Below are 25,975 nucleotides of genomic sequence, written 5' to 3' on the forward strand. Positions count from 1 at the left end.
GCTAGATATGCCCGCAGGCACAGCAAAAAAATTGGAACAAATGAGTTGTGAAATGTTTACTATGATAACGTCAGTCACTGAAGACGAGGTTACATACATAAGCAAGCTAAGATTAATTAACGTTATATTATTTTAAATGACATACTCAGCCATGCAGGTGCAGTTTGTGGTCAGGATGCAGTTGTTCTCCTTGTTCACAATGACCCAGACTTTATACATGTCCGTCCTCTTCCCTTGTCTCTGACTAGGCAGCACTTCTCTCCTTACAGCCACCATAAGTTTTGTAATCGTATAGGAGTATTTTCCTGAACATGATTGTCTGTTAAATAGCTGTAGGTAGGGATGAATATTGTTGTTTTTACCGATGACCGACGCTCATTAACTGATTAATCAATTGTTAACTGATATGATTAAAATGCTCTGTCTGTGGCTTGTGCCGATCCGCAACCTGATCCTTCATCCAGAGAGGATGGTCGACGGTGTTTTTTTTTTTTTTTGACGTTATAAAACCTATAGTATAAAACAGTGGTTCTCAACTGGTGGGTCGGTACCCAAAAGTGGGTCGCGGACCCGTTCTGGATGGGTCGCGGACCCGTTCTGGATGGGTCACGGACAGCTGGTCAAAAAAGTAAATAATATTTAATGCACGTCTGATGTTGGACATGCCTTTTATTTTGAAAAATAACTTATTTTGAAAGGCACACGAGACACGTGAACACATGCAGTTGAAATGGTCCTCCTCAGTTTCTTATTATTTGCTCCATTTGCTCTGAATGCAAAGATATCAGTTTCTTATTAATGTGGCCTGAATGCAGTGAAAATACCTTGTTTTGTTTTGTGGGTCTTTATTTTGTGCAATTTGATATTTATTCACTTCCGTACATGCAGTTGTCATGGTCCTCCTTAGTTTCATTCATGTGCCCTAAAATGCACTTTGCTCAATAAAGAGCAAAATGAGTTTTTAAAGGCTTAAAAAAAAAAAAAATCTTGGTTTGAATTCTATAAAAGTGGATCGCGACTTCATGACCATGGGAAAATGTGGAGCCCAGAGTGAGACTAGCTGAGAACCCCTGGTATAAAACACACTAGGTGATAAACTGTTGTAGTACGCTGACAACATCACTAGCTAACATTGCTTTGAGTGTACCAGATCCATGGAGTAAACTTAAAGGTAACCATGGCCGTGTTGGTAAACAAATAATCCCTCTATACCAGTGTGAAAAACTACATGTACTATACAGTAGAGCTGGAGAGTTTTGGCAAAAATATTATCATAATAGGAAAAACTTTCAACATGTTTCTAAGACTTCAAGGACACACACCAAGTGTTATGGCAAGTAGCTGAGTACCACTGAATGAAAAGATAGCTCACAAAGGTGTGCTACATGCCGGTAATTTACAAGGTTTTTTGTTGAATTGGTGAATTGATCTCCTCCACCCAACATGGTATGACATGTATAGTTATAAGATTTGTGCAAGTGTCTCTTGTGTTGCAAACTACAAGTTAGCAGCAGTAGCAAAGTACGGTAAGTAGCCTACAATTGCTTTTTCACTTTTCCCATGGATTCTGCATAAAGCCCAGGCAACTGTTTTTGAAAAATGTGTATAACGCCAGGACCAATAATTTGATTCTCAGCCTTTTCCAGAACACTGACATTAGGTGACCTGTCTTTGCCACACTTTCATTGTTCGGCTACATGGCGTTATTTGTTGTTCCATTTGTTTACAGTTGCCCATCAACTTTTCTTGTTTTAGCTGTATTCGTTATGTAACCGTGTTACTCTGGGATAATAAGGTGACACAGTAAGGCTCACAGAGTTAACCTAAGGGCAGAACACATGAATTTATCAAAAATTAATCAGTTTATCATCAGCATGGGAATTCTTCTCATAACAATTGTGAATCACCACTGAATATCAGTATTACTGTATGCATTACCATTGGACTGTCCCAGAAATGCCCAATACAAAATATAAAAACCTTTCGTCAAATGTTGAGGAAAAAAAAAAAAAAAAACAGTCAACCATCTTTGATTAGTTTTAATGTAATGCCATTTGCTTCTTCAATTAAGAAAACATATTATTTATTCTGAAGTACAATTTAGTAATCATGTGTGTAATGACATTTAATGAAAATACATCTGATACAGGATATAAATCCTCTACATCAGACTCAAAATAATAACATACAGAAAATAAACACGATATACCAACCCATACATAATATCACTTAAAATACGTAATAACAAAATAATCAAAAAATTGTTAAACAACAAAATAAATCAAATCAACAAGATGCTTTGAGTTAACAGGCATCTGCTTCGAAGTAAAATAAGAATGATTATTAATCATTGGTATTACGGGATAAAAAATGAAAAACAACCCGTTTTGACATGTCTGACATAAGTTTCCAAGTATAATAATCATCTGTAATTGTGAACATTAAAAGTGAATTAAAAAAAAGGGGGGAAAAAAGAACAACAAGATGCTTTGATATTGTGGGTAACAGTTTCTAAAATTCCTAAAATACAATTAAAATACAATTAGTGCATTGAATTTTTTTCCACCATGTGAATCTTTCCTTCTTTTTCGTTATTTGATTTATTTTTCGTGATTTGATTTATTACTTGAACTACTGGAAATAGCCCAAACTTTTCCATGTTATTCTAGTTTATTGAGTTGCCCCTGTAAAACTCAAGAAGAATGTGGGACATTGAAACAACAGTGACAGGAAAACAGCTGATCATCTAACAGCTGTATAGTTTGGTTGAAGCACCGTCAACCGTCAATTGACAACAGGGTTATAACCTAAAAAGGACACGTTAGCTCGTCGGTACGGCAACTAAACGGTAACCGGTGGCTGTTGCTGCGTGCGTCTGCCCCGAGTGTGAAACAGCGGCAGCGTTAATGAAGCAGCGCCAGGCCGCTCACCGTCACTGAAACGCTCGGTGATATCGCTGATTAAATACGACGAGCCGCGAGCGACGTACAGCCATCTCACGATGCTGCACACCCGCTGCAGCGACCCAGTTCGATTCCACCTGACAGTCCCTTTGCTCCGCGTCAATCCCCCTTCTCACTCTCTCCCCCTATGAAACATCCAGATACCTCCATACTGCTCGTCCGTACTGACCTGAAGCCGCCACATGAAAAAATTGTTCGGAAAAATAGCAGCATGTGCGGATTTGCTGAGAGATGTTCTTCCGTGTTTATATCATACATCCAACAACTTTTTCATGTCATGTTGCGGCTTCAGGACACTTGGGTCAGTACGGACGAGCAGTATGGAGGTATCTGGATGTTTCATAGTGTGTGTTTTGGACGATTCAAAAGTGAACTCTATCTGCCGCCATTATATGAAAATCCGTCACCAGCCGGACCCCCCCTGGAACTCCTAAAGCGTTTTGATGACTCTGAAAGTTCTCCAAACCCTTCCTCGGCATGATGGTGAGTAGATGATTGGTGAATATCGATTTTGGGTGAAGTATCCCTTTCAATAAAGTAACAGAAAATACACAAAAACACATGGTATGTACAACTGCCCAAAACATTTGTGACCAACTCTATCTTCAACCAGAAATGTTCACAGTTTTACAACTTGGGCAAGGCAGCTTTTGTCACATCAACATAACAAAGCTCATGAAATGCAACAAGTCCTTGACTTTACAGTTTTTTTAATATGATCATGTATCCAGTTATTTATTTCTTCCTCGTGTTGCTTTTTGCATTTCTCTATTCCTCTGCTTAGATCCTCTCTGTTCCAGGTTGAACGTGTCAGCTGATTCATTTCTTGTTCTTGTTTCTTTTTCAGTCGTTCAAAGTCTTTTTGATAAGCTTTGTTCATGGTGAGCTGGTTGATTATTAAGTCAGTGTTTCTTTGTTGCATCTGCTTCAGCTCTGCCATTTCCTGGTCATGCTTGTCCAACAGAGCAGCAAAGTCTTTGGTGTATTTCTCTTTGAACTCATTGGATTCTTCAGCTTTCCTTCTGGCCTCATCTTCATGCCTCCTCTCCATTTCCTCTAGTCTCCTGTTAAAAACTCCTCCTCCTTCTTGGTCTCTTCTGATTTGATCTTTATATTCTCTTTTGATTTCATATTCTACTTTCTCCTGCTCATATTCCACTCTCAGCTTTTCAAGTCTTGTTCGCTCTTCCTGTTGTCTCTGTTTATCTTCTTGATATTGTTTTTGCCAGAATTCTTTTCTTTCCTGCTCCCAAGCTTCCTGTTGTTTTCTTATATCTGCTCTACTCTCAACCAGTCTCCTGTCAATCATTTCCTTTTCTTGTGATTGCGATGTTAATTTCTGTTCAAGAGCTCTCAGCTTATTCTCCCACTGTTGACGCTCTATTTCTTCCTGCTTTTTCCTCTTCTTTTCCTCCTCTTTGCTTTGTTCCTCTTCTCTCTTCCTCTTCTCCAGCTGCTTTTTTATATCTTCTTCTCTTTCTATGAGCAATTTAGCAATCTGTGCTATTTCTTTTTCAGTGTTGGGTCTTAATGCTTCCCTTTTTTTCTTTGTCATTTCTACTTCTTCATTGTGTTTTCTCACAAGATCCATCCTTGCTCTCTCTCTCTCGTCTTTATTTGCCTCCTTGATCCTCTCCACTTCCCTTTGTATGGCTGCCTCAGCTTCTTGGAACATCTCTGAAGTGTAGTAGCCATTTCTGTTCACCAGAGATTTCATCTTGGTCAACAGCTCTCTGACCTGAGTGCGATTTCCCTGATCTTTGTTATTGAAGACATGATATCTCTCTCCACAGTCAGCAATCAGTTTTTTGACATAATCTTCACAGTCTTTAATGTAACTCTGAATTGTTTGATTTCCAAGCTCGTCTCCTCTAGTGAATATGACAATAATGAAATCTTTTGATCTGCGGCCAAAAAACTTCTTGATCAGTTCCACAGTTTCTCTTTCCTCCTTTGTAAAACGCCCAATCTGTAGCACCAGTAAGAACACATGAGGTCCGGGAGCCGACAAGCTGACACATTTCACAAGCTCCTGTTGAACTTCTTCATTGGAGAAAGTCGTGTCAAACAAGCCGGGGGTGTCGACCACAGCGATAGGCCGACCATCAATCTGTCCTCTTGCTTTCTTGCAAATCTGTGTCACTGACCTTGAGCTGACTTGAGAAATGAATTGCTCTCTGCCTAGAATGGTGTTTCCAGTGGCACTCTTACCACAGCCAGTCTTTCCTACCAGGACAATCCTGAAACATTCTCTGTGGTTACTATTGGATGTTTTCAAAGTCCCCAGTGCGGATACATGTCTTGTGACTGTATGCTTCACAGGCCTGCCAATCATTTCCTTTGTAAAGCATCTGGGTTCTTTATCTCTCATCTCTTCTACAATGTGCATGATATCAAAGACCTGCTGCTTGTCCCAAACATTGAAGACAACATATCGTCCTCCATACCTCTTACAGAGATCCTGAATTGGGATACTGTCCTCAATAAACCTTGTAATAGCTGGATCTGTAGGATCCGACTCCACAGTGAACAGGATGATGGTGAAGTCATTGACTCGAGTGCTGAATGTGTTCTGGATGGTTTCTAACTCTTTCCTGTCTTCATCGGTGGGAGGGTCCAACGGTAGGACCAGGATGAAGCCATGGACGCCCTCAGGATCACAGAGGGAGATACATCTGAGTGATTCCTTCATCACTTCCTCCTGAGGTTTTCCATACAAGGCAGGAAGCTCCACCAGGGAAACCTGACGTCCACACACCTCTCCCTGATGTTTAACACACTCTGACCGAGCAGATGGACCAAACTCCATTTCCCCCATAATGGCATTGGCTGCTGATGTCTTCCCAACTCCAAATCTACCAAACAGCACTAAATTCAGTGGAGGTTTGGAAGTTAAAGATACTGTCACAGGATCAGCCCCAAAAGTGTATTTTAGATGTCCTCTATAGAAGCCAATGGCTGTGTTCTCCAATTGATTAATCAGTGCTTGAACATCAGGTTTTTGTGGGGAGTTGAAAGATTCAGGTGTTTTCATGAGATCAGCCCCTTCAGTGTAGGTTAGATGTTGTTGCCTGTTGTCTCTTACAATGTTATCCATCTTTTCAATCAGTCCTTGAAGACCATTGTGAGGAAAGTCAAAGTCAATCATGTGCTGCATTTGTCTGCAGTCTTTGATGAGTTGGGCCACTGAAGAGTTGTCTACCTCCTTATATTGTGTTTTGACGACCATTGAGTGTTTAAAAGCATCTTGACCGAAGTAGCTCAGAATAGACATAAGTTGGCTTCTGTCCTCTTCATTGAAATCATTAGGGTTCACTAACAGCAGCAGAACATTTGGACCAGGGAGGCAATTAGCAACACACATCCTCAACTCATGCTTCAGCTTATCTCCTGACATATTGAAGACATCTGAAGTTTTCACTACTGTTAATTGGAGTTTCCCCCACTCTCCATTGGTAGCTGTACAGCACTTTGATGATTTGGGAAATACTTTTTTTCTTGTGATTAAATGAATAAGTGTTGTCTTTTCGTGGACACTCTTTCCAAATGTGATAATCCTGAGCTCAGTTGCTGTAAAACGAGACAAAATATTAGAACATTCACAACTCAGTGAGCTTTTTTTTTTAATTATTTTTTTCATTTTGTAGAGGATTAAGCTAGCTATTACCAAGTACACTCCCATTCTCTAATAATGTGATTATGTGATCTGATATACTCTTTTCCTTCTCTGCCTCATTGACCCACTTTGTCTATTCATGCTGAACTGTGCCAAACAATGATTAACATGCATTATTTTTACAAACAGTCTCTGATGTCAAACCTTACCATAGCTGTTGAATGCTGATGCTGCCATAGTGTGACTTTGTCTGTTAACTGTTGGTTGGAACCTGCTGGGTTAAGAAAGCAAAGTAAAATTACTGTAGCACAATAATGTAAAGTGCTTTCCAGATTGGGAGTTACTACTGGTCTCACATCTTACATCAATGCAACTGTTGCTACTTTGGTGCATTTTCCACTTATACAATGAAGTATACCAGATCTAAAAGACTGATTGGTACAACACAGTTTTTAGTACAAGTCATTGGGGGATGAAGCTTAATGATTCGGAATTCAAACTTTAGACTTTAGACTTAAAGCCCCTGGAAACCCAAATCCACGAAAGCCTTCTAACTATGTAATTTAGGGTCTTATGTACGTACATCATATTTAATATGAAAAAATAATTAGATATCAGTTGCGTGCAGAGAAAAAAACAACTGTCCCTGGTTAAGCGCTGTTTTTTTCTGTGAGAGACTGCTCTAGCTAGCTATCTAGCAAATCTATCGATCGACGAGTTTAGTTTAAAAAAAAAAAAAATTACATCAGAGGGCTCAAACAAACAGCTGGATTTCATTTACCCTCGCCATTGCTGTTGTTGCTATGAGATTGTTTGACATGGGCGGAGCCAGGGAGCTGTCAATCAGAGCATTATCTGCCATGCCCAGTCTGTCCTGACAAGTGGCCTAAATAGCAAAATGAGTTGTTTTTAAACCAGGCTTTCTAATAATTATGAATCGTTATTTTTACTCAGACTTTTGTGAATGCTTAATAAGACACTTTTTTGTGATCAACTTTTTATGTACTTAATTTGCTTTGGTGTAAAAGTTACCAAACAGTCCATACAGATCATTATTAAACATGCAAACAACAAAACCTCAAACAACTACCTTACCATCATACGAAATGAGACAGGAACACAAAATAAAAGTTCAAAAGAAAAACAAACAAACAGACAAGCAAAAAATAAAAAATCCTGTAATTATCTGTACCAGACATGAATCCAGCCTACATTGGTTTTGGGTCAGTTTAGTCACACACAATTAATCTAAACTTTTTACCAAATAGAAAAACAAGTGAAGTGAAACCAAATCCTGTTTTGGTAGTCAAAATCAGCTTTATAGTTCCACTTACCTTGTACTTTTTTATTTATTTATCTTTTACCAAAACAGTCAATGTCTATTCAATAAACAGTGCTAATAAAGCGATTAGAAATACAGTATTTTCTATAATATACTCAAGTGTTGTTAACATTTTCTATAAATGCATTTATTTTCTTTTTAGATTTTTAGGACTCACCAGGTGAAAGTCTTGGTGCCAAATTTTTCTGACCAAGAACATTGAATTTCCAGCTTCACAATGATGTTGACTCACTCAATGAGCTTTTATCATTTAAGTCAATGGGGCAGGGCCCGACATTCTGTTTGCAAGGCAACAATAAAACAGGTTTGATTAGAGCAGATGACTAAATCACCAAAACTGCCGGTAAACATGACATGACAATCATGACTCCCAATCTTTAGTAGCACTGAATGTACTACTGAAGTGAAAAGAACTCCCCCCCCCGCGCGCTTTTCCACTAGCACTCGAGTGCGACGTCCGACACGAGAATCAAACATAACTGCTCTTTCAAGCTTTAAAAGATGGACTGATCAAAGCCAAATGACCATCATGTTCAGCTTGTCTTGCTTTGTAAGCTTGTTGCTCACAGAGAGGCCAAATAAGTGAAATGTGGTAGAGTCTGGTCACGTGATAGACATTATAACATAATTTTTGTAATGCTGTATTATTCATGTACTTTAGTCTCTCTCTCTTCCAAAAAAATGGCTTGTTCAGAAATCACTACAACTGGGGTGTTGATAGAGCCATTTTTATCTGTAAGAGTAACTGTCCCAAAACAGGCACTTTACATTCAAGTTTTTTTACACTGCAGATCTACTCATACATGTTTTTAGCAGACCAGGGCAGTTAAATCTTAAAATAGAATCTGTTTCCCAACACAATAAAACAATGATTAGGAACACAAAATAAAAGTTCAAAAGAAAAACAAACAAACAGACAAGCAAAAAATAAAAAATCCTGTAATTATCTGTACCAGACATGAATCCAGCCTACATTGGTTTTGGGTCAGTTTAGTCACACACAATTAATCTAAACTTTTTACCAAATAGAAAAACAAGTGAAGTGAAACCAAATCCTGTTTTGGTAGTCAAAATCAGCTTTATAGTTCCACTTACCTTGTACTTTTTTATTTATTTATCTTTTACCAAAACAGTCAATGTCTATTCAATAAACAGTGCTAATAAAGCGATTAAAAATACAGTATTTTCTATAATATACTCAAGTGTTGTTAACATTTTCTATAAATGCATTTATTTTCTTTTTAGATTTTTAGGACTCACCAGGTGAAAGTCTTGGTGCCAAATTTTTCTGACCAAGAACGTTGAATTTCCAGCTTCACAATGATGTTGACTCACTCAATGAGCTTTTATCATTTAAGTCAATGGGGCAGGGCCTGACATTCTGTTGGCAAGGCAACAATAAAACAGGTTTGATTAGAGCAGATGACTAAATCACCAAAACTGCCGGTAAACATGACATGACAATCATGACTCCCAATCTTTAGTAGCACTGAATGTACTACTGAAGTGAAAAGAACTCCCCCCAGCACCCCCCCCCCCCCCCCCCCCCCCCACCCGCGCTTTTCCACTAGCACTCGAGTGCAACGTCCGACACAAGAATCAAACATAACTGCTCTTTCAAGCTTTAAAAGATGGACGGATCAAAGCCAAATGACCATCATGTTCAGTTTGTCTTGCTTTGTAAGCTTGTTGCTCACAGAGAGGCCAAATAAGTGTAATGTGGTAGAGTTTGGTCACGTGATAGACATTATAACATAATTTTTGTAATGCTGTATTATTCGTGTACTCTTCCAAAAAAATGGCTTGTTCAGAAATCACAATCACAAAAGTAAGAGTAACTGTCCCAAAACAGGCACTTTACGTTCAAGTTTTTTTTTACACTGCAGATCTACTCATACATGTTTTTAGCAGACCAGGGCAGTTAAATCTTAAAATAGAATCTGTTTCCCAACACAATACAACAATGATTAGCTTTTTCATTTATCAGCTCTGGAAAAACATTGTCAGAACTGTAACAGTATTGCTAAAATGTTTACAAGAAACAAGAGAACATGTTTGTGCAGAGAAATTTCATTGTATATGTCTGTGCCATGACAATAAACATAAACACAAACTTAAACTTATTCAAACATGATAAATGATAAATTGAAGCATTATGAATATAGTGATGACACTTAAAGCAGAAGTGAGTGATCCGGTCGTTTTCGCTAATGCTGCGTTCCAGGCAGGCTTTTGAAATCGTAAATTACAGCTTCAAGTCACAACTTACGACTTTGTAGCGTTCCAGGCAACCCACTCGTGTTTTTCTGACCTGTTTTACCGGTGAAAGTCACTATAACGGCCACTCGTAACTTCCGACCGGTGAACTCGTACCAGATCGAACTGGTACCACTTCACGGTCGGAAAAATACGAGTTTCCTTGAACGCACCATAACAGTCCTCGTCGCTACGTCACCACATTCACGGCGTTCCTTGGCTGCACACACAGCCCTGCATGCCGTTCTCTCTCCTCATTGGATAAAAACTGTAGGATACGATAAATGTTTTCTCTTCGGCTCAGAGCAGAGCAGAGGGACTGAGAGACCCGTGTTTCAGTCCAAACACTCTATGTAAGTGATTGCTGTCGGAAGATATAACTATTTAAGACTTATATTAACACAAATATATCACTCACTTCTGCTTTAACTTTAGTGAAGTTTTTCACGAAAACTGAACACATGTGCCAACTGTTAACCTACAAAAATAAAGTTCTACACACCACGGGCTGTTCACGGGCTTCATTTAACATCCATACAAGTATTTTAATCATGTTTATCTTAAACACCAAACAAAGTGTAACCATGAGGAGAGAAAACACCTTGTACCTGCTCTCAGTGGGCTCAGCGCAGACTGACCCCTAGTTTCCATTGAGAGCGTCAGCGTTGCGCAACGTCAGCGCCGCGGGTTTACTCCGTCCTCTGCCCCGCGTTAATCTCCACTGGGCCCGTGGTGGCAGCCGGCCTTGCCAGCCGTTCACGGGAGATCCCTAGATCTTGCGGTCACTCCGACACCCTCTGATCAATGGCTGTTGAACTACCTGCCCCTGGATTACCTAATGTTGATGACGAGCTGTGATCGGCTATTTGACCAGTGCATTGTGTTTTATTTAGAAAGGGGGCGGAAGTTTATTTTGTTGATTATGTGTCGGACTTCCTGTCTGTTTTGACTTACTAGGATTCCCTAATCTACGTCCCTTATGTTTAAAACCAAAGGTCAGCACAGAGCACCAACGGAGTGAGTCCTAAAACCCTTGTGAGGTTGTGAGGCCCAATGCTGTTGATTTATACAAGAGTTGTGACAGGAAGTCATACTGGACTTACTGGATGCTGACGTTGTCATCTTGGCTGGCAGAAATTCACCTTGAGATACCGAAGTCGTTGCCTGTTAGGTCTCTTGTGTTATTTGAAGTATCTGTTGCTATTGTTATTTCATCTGCTCACCAGACGATTGACCGGCAAAGAAATTAAACCAGAATGAAATCAACTCGCCTGAGTATGTTGCACTATGTATGACAGTAAGGAATGGGCGGGACTGACAGAGGTTCTCGGAAACACAGTGATCATTGTCATTCCATTAACATGCCATGGTGTAATTAAATCTAGCAAACAAATCGGTTGACATATTTTTTGAAATCCGAACACTGGGTATCACCAACAAACCCTTGACAGGAAAATGACACCAGTTAAATATTAGTTGATCTAGCACAAACTAAAATCTAAATCCTTAAGTAATATAAAGTCTGTTTCAAATGTAACAGAATGTATTGTAGAACAGGGCTGTCAGACACGCAGCCCGCAGGCCAAAACCGTCCCAAAAACAAATAATCCCTCTAGGGGACCCTACCTAGAGGGATTATTTGTTTACCAACACTGCGGATGTGTGCACAACCCGGGCCACCTAACAGGCCACAAGTTTCAGTTTACATATTATCACTCAACAATAGACATAGCAAAGACACATGGTGGGTGCTGGCAGTGCTGTCAGGAGACAAAGTGGAGAGAGGCCATCTTGGAAGGCGGGGTGGTTTATATAGTAGCCAGTAGCAGTAGCCAATCAGGGGCAGGGCCATCAACTCCACCTACACACACACACACACACACACACACACACACACACACACACACACACACACACACACACACACACACACACACACACACACACACACACACACACACACACACACACATCCCTCCATAACACCATGAGGGTAATGTAAATGTTGGAACTGTGCTGTACTACAAATAGGTTGTAAATAATGCATTTCTAGTAATGTATTGAAGGAAAAAGTAAATTAAATGTTAAAAAATGAAAATATTGGAATTTTATTTATTTACTGTAGGAAAAATGTTTGAGAACAAATTCTCATTTACAAACATGACCTGGCCAAGAGGCTCCAGCAAAAATAAGCATTACACAGTAAACATAAAAACAACAACAAACAAAATACACACTAGTCACAGGATGTCACGCATGTCAAGGAACAAACATATAAATAAAACAGAGAATTAAGCATTTACTTGTTATACTGATTAAACAATGGAAAGGATTCCATGAGACTCTATGGTGTAAAGGTAAATCAGTGATCTGACTTAAGAATGACTTGGTGATATCAAACAGTTACAAACTAATATCAAATTAAAGTTTGATCAAGTAATTATTTTTTATCAGCGACCATAAAGTTCTTTAGTTATAAAGTAAGACAGAGATTGTTTTATTTATTCTTCCAAATGTTATATTTATCACAAAAACAAAAAATACTCAAAATAGATATCATCTTCAATCCACCAATGAGCCAAGTAGTACATAAAAACATAATTAATCTCTGATCAATTTCACTGTAATGCTATTTACTTGATCGATTAAAATCAATGTTAAATCCAGTATTAATCATTTGAAATGATGAGCTCAAACGACTTTAAAAAAAAAAAAAAAAGAAGACAAAAAAATATGGCATAATTTATGTTAACATTGAACTATTGACTTCTGTTTGCTGAAATGTTTCTTTTCCACTAATGCACAAAATACATCAAACATCAAACAACTTTCTTTAAAGCAGAAGTAAGCGATCCGGTCATTTTGGCTAATGCTGCGTTCCAGGCAGGCTTTTGAAACCGTAAATTACAGCTTCAAGTCACGACTTACGACTTTGTAGCGTTCCAGGCAACCCACTCGTGTTTTTCCGACCTGTTTTACCTGTGAAAGTCACTATAACGGCCACTCGTAACTTCTGACCCGTGAACTCCTACCAGATCGAACTGGTACAACTTCACAGGTCGGAAAAACAGGAGTTACGAGTTTCCTTGAACGCACCATAACAGTCCTCGTCCCTACGTCGCCACATTCACGGCGTCCCTTGGCTGCACACACAGCCCTGCATGCCGTTCTCTCTCCTCATTGGATAAAAACTGTAGGATACGAGAAAAGTTTTCTCCTCGGCTCAGAGCAGAGCAGAGTGACTGACAGACCCGTGTTTCGGTCCAAACACTCTATGTAAGTGATTGCTGTCGGAAGATATAACTATTTAAGACTTATATTAACACAAATATATCACTTACTTCTGCTTTAATTTTAACTGTGTTTATCATAAAGAAAATCTTGATAAACCCGCTCTAGCACAAGTTTTGTTTACTAACTGATTTAAAGCTAAGTCAACACATTATTTCTCACACCAGTCAAATAAAAGTATATGAATTTTATGACAAGCCTGAGAATATATTACAAGGCCAGTTAGGATTAAAAATATCATTGTCAGTGTTTTAATTCTTTCATACAAGAAACTGATCAAGTTCATCACAGTTTAGTCTTTCCTGCAGTGTTTTCATCTCATAAAATGTAACAACCCCGTCTTTCACTGGCTTTCTTTACAGTTTCCTTTATCCACCCATTCATTTCTGCCTCATGCTTTGCCTTTAATGCATCCATTGCCTTGTTCTGATCTTGTGTTTTATTTTCCACAGCTTCGATTTCTAGCTTTTGCCTTGCCTTTAAATTGTAAAATTCTTCCTTGTATGTTTTATCTTGAATCAACTGTTCAATTATTGTGTCTCTGTTTTTTTGTTGTTCCTCTAATTTCATCAACATACTAGCAAAGTCATTTTCATATTTCAGTTTGAAGTTATTGAATTCTTCAGCTTGCTTTCTGGCCTGTGATTCATATTCTCTTGTAATATTCTCAACCTTTCTGATATGGGCTTCTTCCAACTGTTTGCGCTGCATCTCCTCGTGTTCTTTTCTCATCTGATCTTTTATTCTTCTATTATTTTCTTCCTCCTTTGCCTTCTCATACTCCTCTTGGAGTTTTTGAAGTTTTTCTTTTTCCTCCTTAACTCTCTGTTTATCTTCCTCATGACGGTTGGCCCACCATTGTTTTTGTTGATTTTCCCAATCTTCCCGTTGTTTTCTCATCTCCTTTCTGCTCTTTTCCAGCTCTACATCAGTCTTCTCCTTTGACTCTGATTCTGCTTTTATCTTTTCCTCCAAACGTTGAAGTTTCTGTTCCCACTCCTTTGCTTTAGTTTCCTCTTCCTCTTTCCATTTCTTTTCCTCTTCCTTTCTCATTTCCTCTTCTCTATGTCTTTGCTCATGCTCTTTTATGATTATTTCCTCTTTTTCCTTGAGCTGTTTCTCTCTCTCTATTCTCTGTTCTTCAGTCTTTGCTTCCTGGTCTGACATAATTTTTTTCAGTTCTTGAATGCGTTTTTCATAGTTTCTTTCAAGTTTCTCCTTCCTTTTCTGTATCTCTTCCTCTTTTTCCTTTAAGATCTTCTTAGTTTCATTTTGTATGGCTGCCTCGGCCTCTTGGAGCAGTTCATTTGTGTAATATTTGCCACTGTTTTTCGTCACCATTGTCTCAACCATGCTCAGCAGTTCAGTGACTTGTTCGTGGTTTCCTGGATCTTCATTATTGAGTAGATGACATCTGTTTTTACAGTCGTCATTCAGTTTTGTGACAAAGTCATCACTGTCTTTTAAGTAATCCTGAAAGGACTGATTTTTCAGCTTGTCTCCTCCTGTGTATATGATGACAATGAAATCAATTGAATTATCTCCAAAACGTTGCTTGATCAGCTCCACAGTTTCTCTTTCCTCGTTTGTAAACCGCCCAATCTGCAGCACCAGTAAGAAGACATGAGGTCCAGGAGCCAACATGCTGATGCATTTCACCAGCTCCTCTTGAACGTCGTCATTGGACAGAGACGTGTCGAACAAGCCGGGGGTGTCGACCACAACAACAGGCCGTCCATTAATCTGTCCAGTTAATCTTTGGCATTGCTTGGTGACTGACTTTGAGCTGAGTTTAGATTGAAAGTGCTCTTTACCTAAAATGGTGTTTGCAGTTGCACTTTTCCCATGACCAGTCCTCCCAATCAGAACCATCCTGAGAGGCTCTATGCTCTGATCTTGAGCTTCTTCTTCTTCTTCTTCTTCTTCTATCCCGCTAGTCTGTTTCACTTCCTGGAGTTCAGCTCTAGGCCTTTCCCTCTGAGCCATGCTGAACATGTCCTTTGTGAAGCATTTGGATCCTTTAGCTCTCATCTTGTCCACAGTGTCCAACAGCTCAGGGATCTTCTGTTTGTCCTTCATGTTGACAACAACATATCTTCCTCCACAGCTCTGACAGAGCTCCTGGATGTCTTTGCTTTGAGTTACAAAGTTAACAACAGCTGGACCTGTAGGATCTGACTTAGCAGTGAACAGGATCATGGTGAAGTCATTGACTCTACAGCTGAATGTGTTCTGGATGGTTTCTAACTCTCCTTTGTCTTCATCAGTGAGGGGACCCACAGGTAGGACCAGGATGAAGCCATGGACGCCCTCAGGATCACAGAGGGAGATACACCTGAACGCTTTCTTCATTGCTTTCTCCTGAGGTTTTCCATACAAGGCAGGAAGCTCCACCAGGGAAACCTGACGTCCACACACCTCTCCCTGATGTTTAACACACTTTGCTTCAGTGTATGAACGCGACTTCCTTTCTCCCAGAATGGCCTCGGCTACTGAAGTCTTCCCAACACCAAATCTCCCACATAATATTAAGTTCAGAGGAGCTTTGGAAGATTCAGGTGTCATGAGTCCTGTCCCTTCAGCGAAGTTTAGATATTGTCTCTTCCTGTCATTCACTATAATCTTCATCTTTTCAAACAGTTCTTGAAGATCAGAGTCAGGAACACCTTTTTTATCAAAGTGAACTCTGTGCTGCCGTTGTCCACAGTATTGTATGAGTTGATCCACTTCTGCATTCTCTTTCTCCTCATGTGTCAGGACGACCATTGAATGTTTAAACACATCTTCACCAAAGAAACTCAGGATCATCTCTATAGTTTTTCTGTCCTCTTCAGTGAATTCTGAAGGCTTCACTAGCAGCAGCAGAACATTTGGTCCTGGGGGGCAGTTCGCCACACACTTTTTCATCTCATGTTTCACTTTATCCAAAGACAGACTAAAAACATCTGGGGTTTTCACTACTGTTAATGGTTTGTCCTTCCACTCTCCACGGGTGACGGTACAGTGCTTCTGTATTTGAGGTAACTTCATCTTCTCTGCTTGAGCTACTGTAAATGACACAATATCTTTTTTCCCTGCGATGAGGTTGGTTAGTGTTGTCTTCTTACTATGACTCTTTCCAAAAATAACGATCCTCAGTTCAGCTGTAAAAAAAACAAAAAAGCATTTCAAATTTCACAGTGACTTTCAACTAGGGGTGTAACGATACACGTATTTGTATTGACCTGTTTCGGTACGGGGCGTTCGGTTCGGTACAGCGCTGAGCACGGGTGAGTTTCTGGTACAGAAGTTGTGTGTGTTTACAGTCCGTCTGCAGCTACACGTGCAGCCCGTTTACTTCATGGCTACCGCTAATGCTAGCGAGAAAACAGAGGCTTGAAGACCCTTCCTGCTTGTAGGAGGGGTGGAGGTGGGAGGTGGGGGCCGGGGGCGGTTGCTCCTCTCTCTGTTTTTCTGTCTCCCTGTCCCTCCCTCCCTCCGTCCATCCATCCCTCTCTCGCTCTCTCTGGCTGTGTTGCGTACGGCTCCAGCACCTGTGGATCTACCGCAGATGTGCTGCAGGCGCATGTCGCTGCTGTGTTGACACTACGCACTGTGCCGTCGTGATGATCCGCGTTATTCATTCATTCATTCATTTATTTGTGCCGAGCGGCCGCATCGTCAGATGTCAGACGTTGTTTAGAAAAATTCCTAATAAACAACAAGCAAATTTATGTTTTGCATTTGGTTCTCTTACTGTACCGAAAATGAACCGAACCGAGACCTTAAAACCGAGGTACGTATCGAAGCGTGATTTTTGTGTATTGTTACACCTCTACTTTCAACACGTTTCTACTTTCCATTTTGAATACAAGACAGTAATTTAGGCAATAAGTTATTAAACAGGCCGAATACATCAATGTAAGTTTTTTTTTTTTCTGTATTTAAAAAAAAAATCCTGGGTCACTTTAAATCCAATAAACTTATTTGCTTGACTCCAGTTTTGAATCTTCAAACCCGCCGCCATATACCAAGAATGAACTTGATTTGTTCTCTGAAAGTGTGTGTTGTGGTAATTTCTGGATATTTTGAATACAGAACGTTTTTTTCCCCCTCAATTGTCATAGATAACTTGTTGTCGTCTTTTAATTCTGATTATTTCCAGACAACTTACCTGCTGCAGTTGCCGATGCTGCCATGATGTCACTTTGTGGTAACTAGTCAGGATTTAGCCAAAGAAACTGTAGGTGCCTGTCGGGTGAAATTTCAGATAGAAATCACATAAATGGAAGTAATTATCAGTAGCCTATTTTAAAGAAAACTTAACAAGAATTATATTTAAAAGTCTAATAATAGTAATAGAGATCAAAATCAGGCTAATTCATTACTGTGTTTTTCAGTCGCAGTCTGATTGCAGCTCCTCTTCTGTATCATAGTCATTCCTTACACTGCATAATCCAGTTAAAATGTTTACTTGCATAAATAAAATAAAACTGAAATATTAGGTTTTATTTGTTTATTTATTTGAATTTATTTAAAATTTAAATAGTAAATCTAACTAGTCTTGCCAAATGAAAATTCAAGTGCAGTGTTATTTCAGAAAAAATAAATTAGATTATTGCATACACATATACACATGCTTGACACTAAGGGACTGTTCGTTATTTATCATCAGTGCCACCGGAGGGATTCACTGGACTTTTTTTTTTTTTTTTACATGACCCCCCTGTCGGAGTCAGTGAATTTTAACATGACCCTGCATTAAGCCTTATCAAAAGATACACGACCCCCCCCTGCCGTTTATTCCATGTAGTTCATTAAGTTGTTAACCTCTCCGGTACAGTTATCCATCACTGCAGTTGAATTGAATTGAGGGGGCATCTGTGTTTACAATTCACGAAAGCAACGTGAACGTACGAGCTGCTCATAGCCTCTGTACAGTACTGAAGTTAAACTCAGTCACCCATAAAAGACGTGCTAACCCTCATGCGAAGTCCTCATTTAGTTCTTGGCGAAGCGGTTAGCATCGTCGCCTGCGGTGCGGGAGACCCGGGTTCGAAACCCACTCAGGGCAGACCAGAGCAATATTAATTAACGTTGTGATTTGGGGGCCGTTGCTTATGTCATCAGTGCTTGCAGCTTTGAAATGTCCCGTTTTTGTTTTGTTTTTGTTTTTTGCGGGCAAAAAAAAGTTGAATGCCCCCCCCTCGCTGACCTTTTTTTTTTAGTGGTCCCACCCCTCAACAAAAATATTATGACATGACCCCCCCCCCCCAATTTCCTCCGGTGGCCCATTCCATAAATAACGAACGGTCCCTAATGTCAATGTATTTGCCAAAAGCCAAAAAATAAGAATTATAGCAGTACAAATACACCTGAAGCACACATTTTTATTTACTTCTATAGTAAACTATCTTCTAACATAATCATATTTTAAGTTAAACAGGGTACTCACCAGGTGAATTTCTCACCATGTCATTCTTCAGCAGATTCATCTCTCTCTTTGGGAATGAATCCAGTTGATTCACTTATAGTGCCAACTTTCTGTGACGTCACCCATTGGTTTGTGAGCAGCCGCATTGGAAAGTTATATTACTGGATGTCGTTATCTTGATCTTAAAGCTAAACACCGCCCCACTTATTCCAATCTTTAAGGCCTGATGTAAGTTTGTATTGGGGACGGAGTTTTTTGGAGCCAGCCCCAGTGGCCATCAGTGGTGTTCAGTGGCGTAGCTGGGCTGTATTCCACATGGGTTTTGAGGTCCAAGGGGCCCGCGTGCGCAGCGGGCCACATTGCACACACAAATAGAGGACAGAAAAAAAGCCAAAAAAGTGCATCAAGAATGAACCATGACAGTGATTAGAAAAACATCTGAAATTGCTGAGATGTGTAAATTTCAGTATATGTTAGCCTACTGGTGAAGAGTAAATGAAGATGGCACACGGGAAAAATAAATGAATAAATAATAGGCCTAATATTCCCCCCCCCCCCAAAAAAAATAATAATAATAATCATATTTTAGATGAGTGTCCTTCAGAATGATGCTGCTAAAGCTCAAAACCTCTATCAAATGATTGTACAATGTATGAACATTATCTCTGCAGTGGTTGATTCTGATAAAGTGTGCTGTTTCTGTTTTAAGGAATGTGAGCTGGAAAGACTGAAATGTTGTTGTTGCTACAACTTTAAATAAAGTTGAAAAAAAAAACAAAAAAAAACAACAAAGGTTCGGCCGCTCCTAATGCCCGTCCGGACTGATTTAGATGTAACACCTGTCAAAGTTCTGTTCAAACTGGAAATATTGTGGATTTACCCATAAAACAAACTTTTCACGGCAAAACAGCAAAGGTAAGAGGAAATGTACGACCATGTTTTGGTCAAGCAGTGTCTGTGTGTGCTGGACTTTGCTGGTTGTTGTCTTCTCTCTCTGCCGTGCTGCTGCTATGTAACGTTCCAATCTTTGTAACCTCTTGCTCTTGAGCGGTAGCTGTGTACTGTTTTGCATAATGCACAGTAGTAGCCTATACGAGCCAGAAATGTGGCGACTGGGTCCACACAGAGGTGCTTCATGAAGTTTGAAGTTTGATGTTTCGTTGTTTATTTGAGTAGTGTTTGGGCTGTGTTTGGGTCATAAAAACATGTTTTTTACACGTTGTAGACCAGCTTCTGTTGTTTAATTTGATGTAATAGACACATGGATCAGCTCAAATTGGGAGGGGCCGCGCCCGCTCGTATCCCCCCTTAATATGCAACATAATGCAGTGACCCAGTCTGATGTTACACTCTGTGCTACCTGCCGCTGCGACGGAAGGCAGCCGCGGTCAACCGCGTCCCGAACCTCCCTATGACCAGCCCGCCCCGATTTAAAAAAAAAAAAAAATCCTCGGCAGTGTGGGGGGGCCTCAGGATTTCACCACAAGAGGGCCCATGGGTTTACAAAACCCACCAACCCTACGTCATCTACGCCACTGGTGGTGTTGTACAGTCACTTCTGCATTGGCTTCACTTTTCAGAGCTGGAAGCTATTTTTTTTTTATAGAGTCAATGGAAATGCACTGAAAGATTAGTATATTAGTACGCAGAATTGCAATGTGACATGTTACTACTGTAGCAGTGGAACTAAATTAGCATGATGAATGCAGAAAAATAGGAACATATGATGATTCTTCATTACGAAAGCGTATTGCATTCACTTGAGTAAATTATTTTTTGGTTTGTTTTTCTGACAATTTTTTTTTCTTTTTTTCGTGATAATTTTTTTCTGACTGAGATTTCAAAATCCCGCAAGAAGCTCACACCTGCAAGTAACATTTAACCGCTGCAGTCAAGCCGCCACCAAAGACGGTTTATAAACCCTCCACTTCATCACGGATCTATTGCATCATGAGATACATTGTTAAAGATTTTTATTCAAATTCCACTTAAGTTCAGGTTCCACCATTGCTTATTTTCCAGACTGACAGCTGGAACACAAGCATCAACAAACTTTTCCTGGGGCAAGCTACACATCCGGGAGCGTATAACGAACATCCTTCAAGTACTACTCATAACACAATGAGTAAAGGCGCTTTCTTTTACATACATCCATATGCTCCACAAAAAATACAGTCTCATTTTCACTGTGTTCCCAGTTAATTCTGATTTATATTGAAAGGAAACTACCTGTTATTACAGAACACCACCTCAGAGAGTGTCACTCAGAAAATATCAGAGCAGTCTGATGTAGCACCTTTATTTTGAAATCAGTCCTTTTGTTACTTGCAGGTGGGAGCTTCTCACGGGATTTTGAAATCTCAAAGCTAAGTCAGAAAAAAATAACTACGAAAAACAGAAAATAATTAGTCAGAAAAACATGAAAAATTATTCAAAAAAACAAACAAACAAATAAATTACTCAAGTGAATGCAATTCGCTTCCCTACTGCATACATAAGAATGTTGACAGATTGTATTCACACACTAGTGATAGCCTACATTGGAAACAATTGAAACAATAATTTTGGAGGGGGCTCAAAGTAGATTTTTGAAGCCATCGCCCTGTGGCCTATTTTGTCAGTTGGATGTGAGATTTGTTGGTGCTGTTGTATTAAGAAAGAAATAAGATGAAATTCATTGTATTGTTCTACCAAAACTCAAGAGTGAAAGAGAAACCACCAATAAGAAATCTAATCTGAAAAGTCATCTGAGGTTATCTTTTTATCAACAGACTTTCAGGAGACAGGCCTCTTTTTAGGTATGAAAACAATGAATGCGTTATGGTTGACTGACAGTTAACTGATGACAAATGATGTTATCATCTTAGAGAACAAGTTAGTTGGAGTTTAAATCACACGCATCAGCTGATTATTATCAGCTGCTGGATCCTTGTTTTAAGAAATACATATTTACTAGATGAGAATGTCTGAGACCTCCAGGACACTGTCATGATAAGACTTTATCAAGGTGTATGATCACTGTCTGCACATTTCCTGAAGTCAGAGTCTGAGACCTGAACTGTGGAGGATGCATTTTATTTTAAAATCCTTCATAAAGCACGTTACACTTCATTCATTGAGACTACATAGATAGTTTGTTTCTGACATTGGTTTCACAAACATTTATGTTTTGTTTGGCAAGTACAGTTTTTATATGCTGCAAGTTCTCTAAACATAAATGTCAGTTTGAAAGGTTAAGTAGCTAAAGACTCAAAAGCGCAGGGCGAAAAATAAACGTAGGATCTGATCTTGTAACAACAGTGTTGGTTGTCGTAGTTTTTCAACTATAGTCTGCCTGTTTCTTCCTGTTGTTCAGGTGTCTCCTGGTTAAACAATCGGTCTTTCTCAGAACTTGGCAAGAGGTTCAGTTAAAGAATGGCCTAACAGGTTCAGTTAGGGTTGAGCTGCACCCTGCAGTACCTAGATTTTTTTTCTCTCGATATAACACTGCTGAAGAGTTAGAAGGCGGAGCTTTGTACCGGTTTACCAACAGTGAAACTGTCAAGGTTAACTGACTCATCACTTTAACAATCTTTAGGCATGTAACCGCAATGAAAAGCACTTCCCATGGACACAATCTAGTCTTTAGGTGACATGAGAGCATAACTGCTCTTTTAAACTTTAAAAGATGCAAAAATCAAAGTCACAACTACAATGTTAGCCTTGTCTTGCTTTGAGAGGTCAAATGAAAAATATTGAAAAGTGTTAACAAGAAACAGAACATATTTGTGGATTTGACCAGACATTAAACATAATTCATTGCAAATTAAAGCATGTTGATATAAAATATTGTAATGAATAACAAATCATGAACTAACATTTAACTTTAGTAGCAATCAATAGACATTTTTACAGTGTGAACTTTAAAGTTTTGAGAAATCGAATGATTGAATAAAGCAACAGTATTTTCAATCTGTTTTGCATTCAAAAGTTGTGATACAAAAGGAGGACATTATTATTTATTACATTTGTATATCAGACATTGATCTTGCGCCCCTCTAACAGCAGTTATGCAGCTGAAACAGTGATAGAAAATCTCATAGAATCCTACAAGACTTGTCGTTGGCTTTCTGCACCTGTTTCTGTATCCAGTCGTCCGTTTCATCCTCGTGCATTTTCTTCAGTTCGTGGATTTCTTGGTGCAGAGTTTCTTCATCAAAGTTAAAATGTGAGAGTTTCATCTCATTCATTTCTTGCTCTTGTCTTTTCCTCATTTTCTCTAAGTCTCTCTTGAGCGTTCCGTCCCTGCACAGCTGTTTGATCATGAACTCCTTGTTTTCTTGTTGCTTCAGTTTCATGTCCTCAATTTCCTTCTGATGCTTTTCCACCAGACCTGCAAAGTCTGAGGTGTATCTACCTCTGAATTCATTCATCTCTTCAGCCACCTTCCTGGCCTCCTCTTCATTTTTCTTCCTCATTTCCTCCATTTTCTTCTGAAAGCTTTCTCCCAGCTTCTTTAATTCTTTCTCCTCGTCCACTTTTCTTCTTTGTTCAAATTCTTTTCTTTCCAGCTCGTATTCATCTCTGAGTTTTCTCAGTCTTGTTTCCTCTTCCTCTTTTTTCTGTTGATCTTCTTGCAGTTTCTTCTCAGCCCTTTTTTTCTGTTCTTTGGACCAGTTCTTTCGTTTTTTTCTCATGTCTGCTCTGTCTTGAATCAGCTTCCTGACAGCAGATGTGTTTTTTGCTGAATATGATTTTATTTCCTTCTCCAGTTCCAGATCTTTTTGCTCCCACTGACTTTGCTGAATTTCCTCCTGCTTTTTCATCTCTGTTTGCTCCTTTGCGCTTCTTTCATCTTCTATGTTCCTCTTCATCTGCTCTTGTTGAATGAGCTCCTCCTTTTCTCTCAGTACTTTTTCCTTCTCTGCTTTCTCCCGTTCAAGTTTCTGCCTCCTCTCCTGCATCTTTTCTTTGTATTGTCTTTGAAGAGACATTTTCTGTCTTTGTATCTCCTCATCCCTCTCCGTCAGTATCCTCTTCATTTCCTTTTGTATGGCTGCCTCTGCTTCCTGGAACATCTCAGAGGTGTAGTGGCCACCACCATTTATCTTCAACATCGAGCCAACCTTGGTCAGCAGCTGGTTGACCTGTGAACGATTCTTCTCATTGTTGTTGAAGACCTGGTACCTTCCTCCACAGTCTCTGATCAGAGCTTTGACGTAGTCCTCACAGTCCTCTTCAATGTAACTCTCAATGGTTTGATTATTAAGATTGTCTCCTCCGCTGAATATAACAATGATGAAGTCTTTTGACTTGTTGCCAAAAAACTTGTTGATCAGTTCCACAGTTTCTCTTTCCTCCTCTGTAAAACGACCAATCTGCAGCACCAGTAGGAACACATGGGGTCCAGGAGCCAACAAGCTGACACATTTCACAAGCTCCTTTTGAACCTCATCATTGGATAAAGTTGTGTCAAACAAGCCGGGAGTGTCAACAACAACAACAGGCCGTCCATTTATCTCTCCCTCTACTTTCTGACAAAGCCTGGTCACTGACTTTTGACTGGCTCTGGAGGTAAAACACTCTTTGCCCAAAATGGTGTTTGCAGTTGCACTCTTTCCACAGCCGGTCTTCCCAATCAGCACCATCCTGAGAGGATCTTTCCTATGCTCCACACTTGGCAATTCTCTTCTCTCATATTTATAACCTGCCTGTTTCAATGAGGAAGCACTTCTACAAAGCCGAGGCCTGGCAGTCATTGACTTTGTGAACGCTCTGGGTTCAACAAGTTTCAGCTCCTCAACAGCATTCAGCACCACAGAGACCTGCTGCTTGTCCTCGATATTGAAAACATTATATCTCCCCTCACAGCTTTGAATAAGCCTCTCGATGTCTCTGTTTTCATACAGGCACCTTGTAGTTTCTGGAAAGTTAGAATTTGAGTCCACAGTGAACAGGATCATGGTGAAGTCATTGACTCTATCGCTGAAGGTGTTCTGGATGGTCTCCAGTTCTTTCCTGTCTCTGTCAGTGGGAGGACCCAGAGGTAGGACCAGGATGAAGGCGTGGACGCCCTCTGGTTCACAGAGCGTGATGCATTGAAATGATTCGTTCCTCATGGTCGCCGTAGGTTTTCCATACAAGGTAGGAAGCTCCACCACTGAGACCCAACGTCCACACACCTCCCCTTGATGTTTAACACACTGTGAGTCGGCAGGTGGGCCGATCCTTTTTGTTCCCAGGATGGCGTGAGCTGCTACAGACTTCAAGGCTTCATGTCCCCCACACAGGACCAGGTTCAGAGGGGGTGTTGGACATTTAGGGGCCTCCTTGGAATCGGTGTCTTCGGTAAAGGTTAAATATTGTCCCTTGTTGTCTCTTACTATGTCCTCCATTTTCTCCATTAGCTCTTGAAGATCAAAGTCCTGTAAACCTTCTCCATCCAGACTGACTCTGTGGTATCTTTGTCTACAGTCTTGGATCAGCTGATTCACTGAGGAATTTTCTTGCCCAGTACTTTGTGTTACAATGATCATGGAGTATTGAAAAACATGTTGTCCAAAGAATCTCATGTGGGACATCATTTTTTGTCTGTCGTGCTCAGTGAAATCAGAGGGGTTCACCAACAGGAGCAGGAGATTTGGACCCGGAGGAACATGAGCCACACATGTCTTCATCTTGTGTCCCACTCTCTCCATGGGCAAACTGAAGATGTCTGCTGTTTTCAGTAACGTGAAAGGTCTTTTCCTCCACTCCCCGTGTACGCTCTCTTGCTTGGATGACTTTGCACTTTTTCCAGTGATGACATTGCATATTGATGCCTTCTCATTCTGGCTTTTCCCCAACACCACTACCTTGAGTTCAGAGGCTGTAAAACAAGAAGACAGAACAAAAACTTCACATCTTTCTATAGTTTAATGTAATCATTGTCATCTTCAGTCATTTAATGTCATCCATGCATTGATTTTCTTTAGTTGGGGTTGATGGAGGAACATGTCAGTTTCCATGACTACTGCTGTCTGTTTTGACTCACTAGGATTCCCTAATCTACGTCCCTTATGTTTAAAACCAAAGGTCAGCACAGAGCACCAACGGAGTGAGTCCTAAAACCCTTG

General features: G+C 39.9%; 4 protein-coding genes across 4 annotated transcripts in view; 1 reads left to right on the forward strand and 3 right to left on the reverse strand.

The window, feature by feature from the left end:
- The window catches only part of prdm6 (PR domain containing 6), a gene marked incomplete at its 3' end in the record, with an annotated part of 110,056 nt that overhangs the window by 38,215 nt on the left and 45,866 nt on the right, over positions 1 to 25,975 (forward strand). The gene's annotated exons all lie outside the window — the stretch shown is intronic.
- LOC310991829 (GTPase IMAP family member 8-like) lies at positions 1,765 to 6,360 on the reverse strand (the record flags this gene model as incomplete). The annotated part of the gene is made up of 2 exons (XM_083979760.1): positions 1,765 to 1,782; positions 4,546 to 6,360. 2 exons carry the CDS (start codon positions 6,358 to 6,360, stop codon positions 1,765 to 1,767), a joined length of 1,833 nt encoding a protein of 610 aa, XP_083835886.1.
- LOC310991830 (GTPase IMAP family member 8-like) lies at positions 10,818 to 16,033 on the reverse strand (the record flags this gene model as incomplete). Its single annotated transcript, XM_083979761.1, has 2 exons — positions 10,818 to 10,946; positions 14,141 to 16,033. The coding sequence occupies 2 exons, from the start codon at positions 16,031 to 16,033 to the stop codon at positions 10,818 to 10,820; spliced, it is 2,022 nt and encodes a 673-aa protein (XP_083835887.1).
- On the reverse strand, positions 22,958 to 25,255 carry LOC310991831 (uncharacterized protein; the record flags this gene model as incomplete). Its single annotated transcript, XM_083979762.1, has 1 exon — positions 22,958 to 25,255. The coding sequence occupies one exon, from the start codon at positions 25,253 to 25,255 to the stop codon at positions 22,958 to 22,960; it is 2,298 nt and encodes a 765-aa protein (XP_083835888.1).

The sequence above is a fragment of the Trachurus trachurus genome, assembly GCF_905171665.1.
Source record: "Trachurus trachurus genome assembly, chromosome: 9".
NCBI lineage: Eukaryota > Metazoa > Chordata > Actinopteri > Carangiformes > Carangidae > Trachurus > Trachurus trachurus.